This window comes from Sesamum indicum, linkage group LG8 (genome assembly GCF_026168435.1).
Source record: "Sesamum indicum cultivar Baizhima isolate 11 linkage group LG8, ASM2616843v1, whole genome shotgun sequence".
NCBI classification, from domain to species: Eukaryota; Viridiplantae; Streptophyta; class Magnoliopsida; order Lamiales; family Pedaliaceae; genus Sesamum; species Sesamum indicum.
The window spans coordinates 21838376-21851540 of NC_142664.1; the positions used below are offsets into that span (position 1 = coordinate 21838376).

Genomic DNA, 13165 nt, shown 5'->3' on the forward strand with positions numbered 1-13165 from the left:
CAGTTCACACACTGCTCTACTCCCCACCCCATGGAGTCCGATTCAGACTCCGACGGCTCTCACATCTCCGCCACGCCACCTACTTCTCCGTCCATCGCCACTGGCTTTTCGCCTACGAAGCTGCTTCGGGCCGCCGATCTTCTCTCCTCCACCAAATCGAGAACCAAAACCTCAGCTTCCACCTCAACCAATTCAAGGACCATTTTGCAGCCCAATATCTCCAAGAAAAACGCTAAACCGCCTCCTGGAACAGACGCAGTCGGACCCCAACCGCAAAAGACCCTCCCAGTCCTCTCTAATTTGCCTTTCCAAATCAAGAAATCAGCGAACGAAGATGGCAAGAATGCCCCTGATGGGCTTCTTCATGGTGGCCACTGCGCCTCAAAGTTCGCGTCTTTCTTGAAGGTTCAAAATAAGAATCTCAACTTTGAGGCTGACAATTCAGTTCAGATGAAAAGCGAGGCGTCGGTTGAAAGTGCTGGTTTGGGAGAGGTCGTCAAGGATGAGGTTGTTGGTACAGGGCTTATGGTGAAAAAGCTGAGGAAAAATCTTGGTTTGATTGGAGGTAATGATTCTGATGTGCTGACAGTTAAGAGGGCCAAATGTGTTAGTGAAGGGAATTTCGTGAAGCTTAACATCAATGGCTATGGGAGGAAAAAGTTTACATTTAAGAATAAAAAAACGGGCTTCAGTTCATCAAATAGGCGTCAGAAGTATCATAAAAGTAGTAAGGGAAGTGCCGGAGGTGGACGCGATGAAAGTGGTGTTTTAGATGAAGAGGGTTTGGTTGTGGATATTGGAAAGGGACGGGAAAGATCGAAATTTGATGCTGAGTTGATTGAAGAGGCTGTGATGAGGGTGAGAAATGAGGCATCGGACGAGAATTTGCTGAAATTATTGAAGTTGACGCATGGTTATGATTCATTTAGGGACGGTCAGTTAGAGGCTATAAAGATGGTGCTTTCTAGGAAATCGACAATGCTTGTCTTGCCAACAGGTGCTGGCAAGTCATTATGTTATCAGTTACCAGCACTGGTGTTGCCAGGACTTACACTCGTGGTGAGCCCTTTAGTAGCTTTGATGATTGATCAGCTTAAGCAGTTGCCTCCAGCGGTTCAGGGTGGTCTCTTGTGCAGCAGTCAGGTTGCTTTTTTCCTGGTGTCTTAAGTGTGTGCTTTGAGTTTCTTTTTGCTTGTTCTTTTTTCTTAATTCTTTTAACTAACTCTCTGTATTTGTTGTTGTTTAGACAGCAGAAGAGGCTTCTGAAACACTCCGGTTGCTGCAAGAAGGAGTGATAAAGGTTCTTTTATGTCTTTACCTCTTTGGTCGCCCCTGAACCTTTCTCCAATTCTGTTTTTAGTTATATCAGCCACAATGCCATCAGACTTTATAACCACAACATTAGAATTTGACAAATTGGTGTTGCTGGACTGTTTGCAACCAATAAGCTATTCTCTAAACTTTGGATGGACTTCTTTTTGCCAGAACCTTTGAATATATTCCAAAAAGCTAATATATCTTACTTTCTTTCATTTCATGTCCCAGGTCCTTTTTGTTTCGCCGGAAAGGTTTCTGAATGCAGAATTTATTTCCATCTTTTCTCACCCTTCGCCATTATCTCTTGTGGTTGTTGATGAAGCCCACTGCGTATCAGAGTGGTGAGTGCTTCTCGAAAAATTTTCTCCTTTGCTTTTCAAATTTATCTTTCCTTTACTTGTTTAGCACCCTTCACTAATGTTGTTGTTGGCCGACCATTCTTCATCAGAAAACTTGAACTACATTTTTCTCAAATACTGAAATATGTTGGCAGGTCACATAATTTTCGACCTTCATATATGAGGCTTAGAGCCTCCTTGCTCCGTGGTAAGCTTAATGCAGGATGCATTCTTGCAATGACTGCAACTGCAACCAAAAAAACATTGTGTGATGTAATGCATGCTTTAGACATTCCTCCAGCAAATCTTATCCAGTCAGCCAAATTGAGGGATAATCTGCATCTGTCAGTTTCTATAAGTGGGAACAGGTATGTGTGTGCATACTCAAGCTAATTAATGGTCTAGTCCCTTAAGCCTCCCCTAAAGTCTGAAAATATCTCTATGTTTCAACAACTTTGCAGAATGAAAGATTTGATGGCACTGCTTAAATCTTCACCTTTTTTGAGTATCAAAAGCATTATCATCTATTGTAAATTCCAGGTGTACTTTTCCCACCATTAATATCACATATATGTGACTCTGGTTTTTGATTTTTAAATTGGCGACTTAGCTCAGGGATATTTATTTACTTGTTATGAATATTAACTTTCATTTAACATTTTATCCTTCATTTTGGTCTATAGTCTGAAACTGACATGATAAGCAAGCATCTCTGTGATAACAATATCTCCGCAAAGGTTAGTGTTGCATTTGCATGCTTCATTCAGTTGAAAGATCAAGCTGTTTTTATCTTGAGATTTTCCCTCATTTGCATATGTGGCATCGAAATAAAAGTACTATTCTTTTTGTTCAGAGTTACCATAGTGGAATTCCTGCAAAAGATAGAAGTCGTGTACAGGATTTATTTTGTGCAAACAGGATTAGAGTGGTAAGAAGTTGGTCTGTTTATCTTTTTTACAGTTTGGCCTCCTGTGCATTAACTTCTTCAATTTTCTGGTATATGAACCAATTTGGTTTATTCTTTTCTGTTTCTAAAGGTTGTTGCAACTGTAGCATTTGGTATGGGACTTGATAAAAGCGATGTTGGAGCTGTAAGTGAACTTTCCTTTCTTCTATTTGCATATCTTTGGATTACTTCACCAATATGGGCACAATTGTATTAAAGTAAATAATTTCAATAAACCATGCACTAACTTTAAACTTCACCACATATGACGTGCAATTCTTCAGACTCAATGAACTACTTGTAAAATAGTTCAAAGAACGATATCAGGAATTCTTTGAGCAATCAAACCAAGTATCTAATAGCATGCAGATATTGAGAAAGTCTTTATATTAGATGAGGAACTTCTCCATTATGTGTAGATAACTCATTGGCCAGAAAGACTTGCTACCCCAATCTGTAGCAACTCTTACATTGATACAACTATTAGCTGTTTGTCTTTGTTACATTTCTCAGGATAAACTTGCTTTTTTCTTTTATATCCACATTTATGAAAATTTCTTCTAATCTTTCCTAATGCTTTTCTCAGGTTATTCATTATAGCTTACCAGAAAGTTTAGAAGAGTATGTTCAGGTAAAAAAAATCCCATGTGCAATTGTCTCCGACTGATTCAGTTGAATGGTGAATTTTATTTCAAGCTGCTAAAAATAGATGTACCATCTTGTCAATTCAGGAAATTGGTCGTGCTGGGCGTGATGGTAGATTGTCTTATTGCCATCTTCTTTTTGATGATGCCATATATTTCAAGCTTCGTAGTTTGATGCACAGGTAATTGATTAGACCATTTTGAGGTCTGTTCTCCCTTCTTCATAGCTAAATATCTAGATTGTACTAACATGTTCTGCTTCTCAGCGATGGTGTGGATGAATATGCCGTCAACAAGTTACTCTGTCAAGTCTTTATGAGCGACGGACTTTCAACTGAAGGAATTTGTTCAATGGTTAAAGAATCAGCATGTCGTAAATTTGACATGAAAGAAGAGGTCCTTCACTAGCTGCTTTTGCTTCAAGTTTTAAATGCTTCTTGATTTAGAAGTCTGAATTTTCCCAGTCAAATCTTTGTCTAGACACCTGCATATTGACCTAGAAGCCACTTTTTTCCGGATAATGGGAAATTGTTTATTTCTCTAGCGAACCAGTTCCTTTTGCTGATTCTAGGTTGTTTTTCGAAAATGATAAATTTTGGAACAATGACATTTGGGTTTGCCAATACCTCAGATACAAAAAGTGATGCATAAACTTGACCGGCTATTTCTAGTGAGCTTAATCTTATTATGTTGACTCTCACTTTTTCTCGGTGTATAGGTAATTCTAACGATTCTCACACAGTTGGAGTTGGGTGAAGTTCAGTACATTAATTTGCTTCCACAGATAAATGTAACTTGCACTTTAAATTTTCATCAGGTGAGTAACTTAAACTTTTGCAAAAGTTACCATGTGGAACATATTTGTATTTTCATGCCTTTTGTCTAGTATTTTAGTTTAGGAGAGGTAGTTACCCATTTCTGCAGTTACTTTTACAAAGAGGTATCCTGCTTTGGTAACATATGATCTGCATGACGGAATAGCAAGTCAACATGATTACAGTTAATGCTAACATGTTGACTTGTCTGCCTTCTAATTCAAATTTGTTCTGCCTGGAATCTTGATGAACTTCCTACTGCAGACTCCGCCTCCATTGCTTGCAGCTAAAGATACTGTGGTTGCGGCAATTTTCAAGAAGTGAGAACTATTACTCGGCTCCTACTGACAAATCAAGCTGTTAATTATCCAAATTTGTTTACATAAGCATGCTTTATAAGACAGGTCCGAGATGAAAGATGGGCAGTATGTGTTTCACATTCCATCGGTTGCAAATAGCATCAAGATGCAGCCTATTGACATGTCAAATCACTTGCAGAGTCTAAAGGTTAGTGTGATTGTCTTGTTCCAGTCCTTCCATTGTTTCACTAATATAGCTAGATTAGCATAATAATGATCTGCATCATCCCTAGTTCTTGCAAACAATGTAACAAGGATTATTCTGTGATATATTCTCCTATTGTTGTACCCGAGTATCTCACCAGTTGTATTATACCTAGACCATATTTTATAGATCATGTAATAATAAACTTACTATGTTCACTTTTATTGTAAATTTAGATTCATCATTGACAGGATCAATTTTCTTTGGTCAGTTGAAGGGGGAAATCACATATGAGTTGCAAGATCAGGCGTTTTGTTATACAATTTTGAAAGGCCCAAAGGATATTTGTTCTTTAGCAGCGCAGTTGACAAAGTGGCTTGGCGAGGTTGAAACTTGTAAGGTGATTGCCCTTTTTCATGCTATTGGTTGGCTTCCATTCTTCCTTCTATCTTTTTCTTTTTTTCCGCTTTATTTTCTATTTATCCTTGAGTAGCTATTTGGTTCTGCGGTGCTAAAACTGAAGTTTCTAGAATTAACATGCGTTTTGTTTGTTTTCATTTCTTCTCTTCCCCTATCAAAAGATAGCGAATACTATCCCCAAGGTTTGCCTATGTCTTTACTAGTCATATTTTTCAGTGTGTTTTAACTTATTTTTATTTATCTTACCTAATACCAAACCAAACACATTAATCAGAAACTCCAAGAAGCACACAATTATCTGTCTTTCAAAAATAAAGAAAATTACCTTAGACATAGAACCAAACAAAGCCTAAATGTTTCGTGTAGTGTGTGAATTATAATGCTTTAAAGGGCTTTCTCATGGTTCTATCCTGCCATACCACTGTTTATTCCTATTCTATGACCTCCATCTCTGTGTTATCATAGATTAAGACACTCAAAAGAATCCCCAGATTCCATTTGGTTCTCTACTTACTATAATGCTCACAAGACTTCGTTGAAATCCTATCTGCTGCCCTTCTAGCAAATGACAATTGGCTGATAATGCATATGAAAAATTTCTTACCACTTTCCCCTTTGCCAGTGCTAGCTTACCATATTTGCCTATCATGTTCTAATTTTTATAATTTTATTAAGTTGCAATATATAGTCACATGCAATTGCCTTTATATAGGTCCGAAAAGTAGATGAGGTGTTTAATGCTGCAACCTTTGCTGCGAAAGTGTGTGATAATGCACATGGTTGCCGCAAGGATCAACATACACCTTGTTTGCAAAAGAAGATTCTCGAGTACTTCAACAGGGATGATGATGTTGGTGTGGCTGTTCAGACGGATCAAAACAGGTTCTGGATTTAGTAAAAACTTCAGCAATATTTAAGCCAGTTCAATTCTTTGCAGTAGAGCTTTCCATGTGTAAGCACCCAATGACATTTATAACCTTGTTATAACTGAACAGATCAAGTATGGAACTCCTTGTGAATTTATTGAACATGAAAAACTGAAATAAGCATGATTTTTGTATTCTTTTGTGCTTCATTTACATGTCATGCTAAAAATCAATATCACTGTTATGCACCTCAGCTGTTCAGAGAAATTGTATCAGTATTATTCAACCTCCACAATGATGGACTACTATAAGTTAGTAATACTTTAGCTGGCGATTTGCAATTAAGCATGTTTATGTTGTATCAAGAAGCCTGCTTCCAGAAACATATTTGGGCTGTTGTATCATTGAATTAATGTAGACATGTTTCATGTTGCAGTCCATTTTTGCGGGCAGATATAAAGGTAGAGATCCATAAGTTTGCATCCTCGTTCGTTCTTGAAGGAAACTTTATTAGACAAGGTTGTAACTATTCATCCTCCGTTAATGGATTAGGTTTTTCTCCAAAGCAACTCACAGGCGAAATTCACTCCAAGGGCGGTTGCGAGAATACTGCACGGACTTTCCAGTCCAGCCTTTCCTGCTGCTACTTGGTCAAGGACTCATTTTTGGTAATTCTGGGGAAAATTCATAAACTTTTTTATTATATTTTTTGAGAATATTTTCTTTTATTGTCTCTGATAGATAGAAATTGTTGTGAGCTTAATTAGACTAATGCAATTAGACGGAACCTTGTTTCTTCAGTTTGACAAAATAGGCTGACAGTTTTCTGTTCAACTTAAATTTCGTTCGGTGTCTGTCAAGTTCACTTTTACTTTCTCAAATCTCGACAGTCCTATTTTATAATCGGCATGCATGAAATCCACACTGCATGTATCTTCAGTACTACATGTGCGTGATTCCTCCCAAGTATTTCTGATATTTGTGGGATATAAGCCCTCCACCACCCTCTGGATCTCTACTATTCCATAGCTCATGAATTCTTTCAAGTGAAGCAAAAACCAACTGAATTTTCAGGGGAAGATATGCGCATATGGATTTCAGAACAGTAATGGAAGCAGCAAAGCTAGAGCTAATAAATTTTGTGGGAAAGGATGTGAACTAAGCATCCTTTTCGCAGGTGTGTATGCCGAGTATAACACCATTGCTGAAGAATCACGGTAAACCTTTCTTGCCTCAACCTCATATCTCCGATGTAATCATCCTTTGCTTGGAATCAAGTCACTTAATCTCGTTTTGCTGTCTTTCTTTCAGCACGAACATACATACTTGGCACTAGCCACTCTGACTGCTCGTCCATCACAAAGTTTTCCATTATGTGTATAACCAATTACCAGTCACATGGATGTAAATATGATTGCACCTTGTGCATAGCAAAGAAAGCTTGTACCTTTTTCACCATATTAGCCCTGTCTTTGTTGCTGAAGGTGACAAGCAAGGTAATGTGAAAATAATGTTTCATCCGAAGTCAAACGGCTATTTACAATTTCTGTATTTTTCAAATCGAACCATTGCTTTCATTCAAGATCAACAATATTCTTATTCTATGTCCCAATCTTTTTGTTTGCGTGTTGTAGTGAATAAATGTGATGTATTGAAACTCTTTTAAATTATAAAAACTCAAATATTTAAAATGTATAATCAACTCAATATATACTTCTAACATGTTCCATACACTTCCTTTTTTAACTGTAAATATTCTTTAATTTGGCAGAATTTTTAGTTATATATTTAATTGCAAACATATTTTGATTGGCATCCATTATAACATGAATTTTAGTTGTAAACTAGTAATAAATTTAAATTTTTGAATATATTTTGATATTATTATCAATATTATTGTATTTTTCATGTTACATCAAAGATTATATGTAAGTCATTGTCTGCCTCACAAACGAAATTCCTACTATTATTTGTAATTAAACAGTAACTTATGTTAGTTAATGTGAATATTAAAAGACAATTCATTTTATTTCTTTTTAAATGTTGATAAATTATGATGTTAGAAGACAATTAAAATATAAGGATACACAATATTATAATAATATAAAACATTGAGGGAATATTTGCTGCAATATTTCTTCTATTTTTCTCAACTTAATCTATGATTTTTTTCATGTAATTAATTAAAATTACAATATTTTTTTTAATTCTTTTGTAAAGTTACATAAATAAAAGAAATTGCATACTGATTTTTCTCAAGAATGAAATATTACTAGAATAAAGTAGCAAAAAACGTGAATCAATCAAAATATCATAATAGAAAAAGAAAAGTAAATAATCAAATTTGGTAAGGGGATTGAATTTTAGAACGAGAGATCTTCTATCGCACTTTAATGTTTGCATTATTATAACATCAATATATAATTTATTGATATTTATTTTATAATTTAAAAATAAAATATTCGAAAGTGAGATAGAAAGATCTTTATCTATATTACTATAACAAAAAAGGCTAAACAACAAGTAATGATATCATCGCATTTTTTTTTAAATTAAATAATTATAATTACATTTTTTTTAATAGAAGTGATTTTACAATGTTTTAACATCACTACAAACTACACTAATTTTTTTATTATATTAATAATAGCTTAAACTGATTTTTTTATTTATTTATTTTTATTAATAATATATTTTAAATTATAAAAAATTATTTATTATACAGACGGGCCGGTTAATTAGTATGTAAAAGAAAGGTATATTGAGTTGTGGTGACAAGAAAATATTAGTTTGTTGACCGTTTGTTTAGTTGACACACACACACACACACTAAAATCTCTTTTTGCTTCCTAACCAATAACATTGACACTGATTCTGCCTCCTTTACCTTCCATTTCTACGTTAATCTTTGACTGAAGAAAGCAGATGTTTTGGGCCCGGAAAAGAAAAAAGGAAAAGTGTTGAGACAGAATTTTCTGTTTGTAAAAATCGAGGAAAGTGGATAACAAAGAATCGAAGAATGGTGAGGGGTGATTTGGGGGATCCCATGAGAAAGGCGACTGAGACGGCGACAACCTCGTATCCTAGCTCGTCGTTTTTCTGGAATTATCCCTTGATCTCTGCCCTTTTTGCCTTTGCTATTGCCCAGGCCTCTAAGTTCTTAAATTCCTGGTATGCTTCTTCTCCTTCATCCATCTCTGTGTGTGTGTGTGTGTTGTGTTTGATTAATTCTAGTGGGTTTTCTTTTTTAAATTCAAGAAACTTGGGATGATAGTCTGTAATTGCTATGATCTTGCAGACTACGCGTATGTGTGTGTGTGATATATATATATATATATATATATAGAGAGAGAGAGAGAGAGAGAGAGAGATATTATAATTTCGAATGGGATTTGTTTGTTTCAAAGAATATTGTTATCGTGGTCTGCAAATCGATGATCTTAATTCAAATAGGATTCATTTGTTTCAAAGAATATTATAATCATGGTCTGCAAAGTGATGATCTTGCTTATCTGGCAAGGTGTTTAAATATAAACTTTTCTGGATCATATTTTTTTGGCTGAAAATGCAATTAAGAATAGGATTGCTTATTATATGGTACGGAAGAATTTTGTTGCTATTATAATCATGTTAATAGTAGGTAATAGTTTCGAAATTATTTGTCAGGTTTCTCATAGTACGTCATCATGATCCCATCTCTGTTTAGCTTAGATTAAGTCCATGTGATCCTTGCTGGGAAGTGTAAACTAGTTGAGGTTAATAAAATTCTAAAGAGGCCTAGGATTAGAATTCTGAATGAACCTGAATTTTCCAGCTCCAAAATGATTGCAGGCGTGTGAATCCAAGCAAGTCAGATGTAGTTCGATCAAGGGTAGTACTTAAGCCTATCAAGGCATCGCTAGAGATCCCAATGAATAGGTAGTTGGAGAGAATTGTGAAAAAGGTACAGTAAACATCAGATACCTGCTAAGTGTAAGAGTGGTGGTACTTGTTGTGGGCATGTAAATATGTTGATCATGAGGGTTTGTGTTAAATATAAAGGGCTTCTGAGTTTAAGTCATGTATATCCAGACAAGTTAAAAAAACTGTGTGAATCTGCAGAGTGTTTGGTTCTGCAGAGTGTTTGGTCTAATAATTTCACTTGGAAGGCAAATATGTATTTACCATAGTTAATGGTAATGGCCCTTCATTGAGTCCTGCTCCTTGAGGACTGAGGACCAAAGAAGTACCACGTATGTAGGGTGTCCACTAGGGGATAATCTAGTGGTTTTGTGCTCAAGATTTCCTATTGAAAGTCTTGAAATCACATCTTGAGTGTGTGTGTGTGTGAGTGGGGATGGGGATGGGTGCGTGTGTAAAAGGGAAAAAAAGAGTATGTAGGTTCGTAATATGATGCTTTATTATCAAGAAAGCTGTATACTCTAATTTTTTATACAAGGCACATATTTCTTCAGCACAATTTCTAATTATAATATCAGCTTTTTGTTCATGGGAAAGCATGGGACTATAACCCTATATATTTGGTACTTCTTTGGTCCTTTTTCAGAATTACAGTAATGTAGGAGAACTTAATGGTGTAGGGCTTCTTTAGCTCAATTTCTAATTAGAATATAAGCTTGTGTACATAGGAAGTCATCAGATTGTTGACCATTTATATCCAGTACTTCTTTGGTTCTGTTTTAGATACAATGGCATCAAGGGACTTAATGGTGTCGGGCCTCGACCCTCGACTAATGTAAATTCGTATTTGTCCTCCTTATCAAAATGTTATTTCCAAACACCACACAGGATCTGTGCATTTTTAGCTGCTCGGGTCTACATGATCTGAAGCTGGAAACCCTCTAAATATAACGAAAACCCTCGTGGTTGTACATGATGGACATCCACATGTGTTTGAATACTACATATACCATTGCTATTACACCTAGCAGGTATGTGACATTTCATTTACGACTTTTACATTTCTGTCCAACTATCTAAATCACCTCGTTTAATTTAAGTATCCAGAACTTTTGCTGGGATCCCGGCAACCTCGATCCTTAGATAACACTCCGATAGACTTAGATGCTACCCGTAATTGAACTACCTTTGATTTGTGTGAACATACACGATCAGATTGGGATTTAGTATTTTGAAATTTTGTTGTTTTATCGACTAGAGTTATCCATCGATGCATACATTCACAGAGAATATTAACAGCTACCTGACCGCACCTTTAAGATCTTGGCACAAGTTCAAATGGATTGAACAAATATTTGTGCATTTCTGGTGGATCTTGAATAGCACGGCACATCAAAATGCAGGTCTACATCTATTTGCTTTTTCAATTATTCCTCATCCGGAAGCCTTGAGGATTGAGGTAGGGATGGTTTAATCATTTACAAATTGATTTGGATAAACAATATTTTATGGGTCCCAACCGCCTACCGCTTCCTTTCCTACACGCATGGTAAACGAAAGGGACAACCCCTGAAGTTTAGGAATGTTATAGAAAAACCCTCCAATTTAAAAAATTACACTATGTCGCACATTACAACGAAATCTGCAGTAAAGTATGACACTAGGGGGTATCTGTAATTTGTGAAAGAGAGGGGCTTTTCTATAATAACCCTAAACTTCAAAGCTGCAGGAACTAATGCATGCAGATTGTGACCTATAGAAAGCCTTAATACTATAATGCTCCGGCAGGTATAAGGAAAACCATTGGGATCTGAAGCAACTCACTGGATCCGGTGGTATGCCATCATCCCATTCAGCAACAGTTACAGCTCTTGCAGTGGCTGTTGGTCTGCAAGAGGGTTTTGGAGGATCACTATTTGCGACCGCATTAATCTTGGCATGTGTGGTAAGATCTACACATTTAGTTATGACGTTGTAGTTTTATTAATCCTGTAACCATGTTGACTCATTGTGTGCTTGCTATTAGAAACATGTTTGATACGACATTTCTCGTTTTTATCAGTTGTCGGAACACTAATCTGTCGAACAAGTGATACTAATCAACATCAATTTGTGGGATGGCAAGTGGTTTTAGTAGATATTTCAATCCATTTGTCTTGATTGGAATTTATCTGAAATTGGCAATGCTAGGAAGTATGGACAATCTGATACTTGTGACTCAGTTCTCAATTACTTCAACAGAATTTTCTGGGAAAAAAGCAAATTCCTGTACCAATAATTCCTGTGAAAGCATAGGGAGTCAATTTGTTTTCAAGAAAGTGGTTTTTGTTAACTGTTTAGTAATTACTTGTCAACCTTCCAGCCTGAGACATTGCCATGTTGTCCTTGGTTTCGTAGCGTTTTTTACAGCTGAATTACTTACATTATCAACTTGTGGCAGGTGATGTATGATGCAACGGGTGTAAGATTACATGCCGGACGCCAAGCAGAGGTTTGTAGTTCCCACTGCTGTTTGTAGAAGCATGTCTAAATGCACAAGCATCTTCCATCCTTCCTCTGAAAATTGCCAAAAATTTAAGCACACACTCAGCAAAGAGTAGAAGCGAGCCTTCCCATTTATGTATGTTAAGGGAACATCTAACAAAGTGAATTTGTTTCAGGTTCTGAATCAAATTTTGTTTGAACTTCCAGCTGAGCATCCTCTTGCTGAAAGCAGACCTCTGCGTGAACTTCTCGGTCATACTCCTACTCAGGTTCAACTTTGTACTTTGAAAGTGCAATAAATTTGAAAGTATTTTTTATATTGAAATTTTAGTTTCTTAGTCTCTATCTGGCAAATGGAACAACTTTTGACATTCAAAATCACTACTTGCAATAGTTCGAAATCAGGGTGTCTTTACATCACGATGTTCTCACATGGTGTAATCATGACCATTCCATGTGCGGAACCTTGGTTTAAGAAAGTTATTTCCATCTGAACTTCATCTAATCCTAAGGTGTCAGGCTTAGGCTCTTCATAGTAACTGGGATTGCTTATCTCTGAAATTTTTGGTTTCTGACATCAGGTGGTTGTTGGTGCTCTACTAGGACTCATTACAGCAGCAATTATAAAGTTGATCAGCGGCCCCGATGTCCAAACCTCATAGTTTCACATATCGTCACCAGCATTGTGATTTAGATACATATATAATCAGTACCATAGATGTAGATTCTAGATACAGCTTATCAGCTTTTTGGTCCAAACTGTTCAGAAAATGGTGCCAGCTTCCCAAGTCCCATCGTATTAGATTATGTCTTCTATGTATGAGAAGGGCAAGTTAGTATAAAGGAGCATTTCTGGATTTTCAGTATCTAACGTAAATAGCAAAATCAGTTTTAGTAAGAAAACAATATTGTATTTAAGTGTCTCCAGTTT

At 36.2% G+C, this 13165-nt stretch overlaps 2 protein-coding genes across 3 annotated transcripts; both read left to right on the forward strand.

Moving 5' to 3' along the window:
* Positions 1–7454, forward strand: LOC105168383 (DEAD/DEAH box RNA helicase family protein). Of its 2 annotated transcripts, XM_088883258.1 has the most exons (20): positions 2–1143; positions 1247–1300; positions 1546–1658; positions 1811–2023; positions 2117–2195; positions 2339–2392; positions 2509–2583; positions 2693–2746; positions 3188–3232; positions 3333–3427; positions 3512–3641; positions 3964–4062; positions 4325–4380; positions 4465–4567; positions 4836–4964; positions 5697–5866; positions 6287–6311; positions 6403–6518; positions 6925–7067; positions 7162–7454. In XM_088883258.1, exons 1-19 carry the CDS (start codon positions 31–33, stop codon positions 7010–7012), a joined length of 2811 nt encoding a protein of 936 aa, XP_088739384.1. In that variant the 5' UTR covers positions 2–30; the 3' UTR covers positions 7013–7067; positions 7162–7454. The 2 variants fall into 2 exon arrangements, with proteins under 2 accessions (XP_088739385.1, XP_088739384.1); XM_088883259.1 differs by lacking the exon at positions 6287–6311 and having other exon boundaries at positions 1–1143.
* A 1205-nt stretch (positions 7455–8659) lies between these two features.
* On the forward strand, positions 8660–13105 carry LOC105168382 (uncharacterized). The gene is made up of 5 exons (XM_011088443.3): positions 8660–9021; positions 11539–11695; positions 12191–12241; positions 12411–12503; positions 12816–13105. The coding sequence occupies exons 1-5, from the start codon at positions 8870–8872 to the stop codon at positions 12894–12896; spliced, it is 534 nt and encodes a 177-aa protein (XP_011086745.1). The 5' UTR covers positions 8660–8869; the 3' UTR covers positions 12897–13105.
* Positions 13106–13165: the final 60 nt, after the last annotated feature.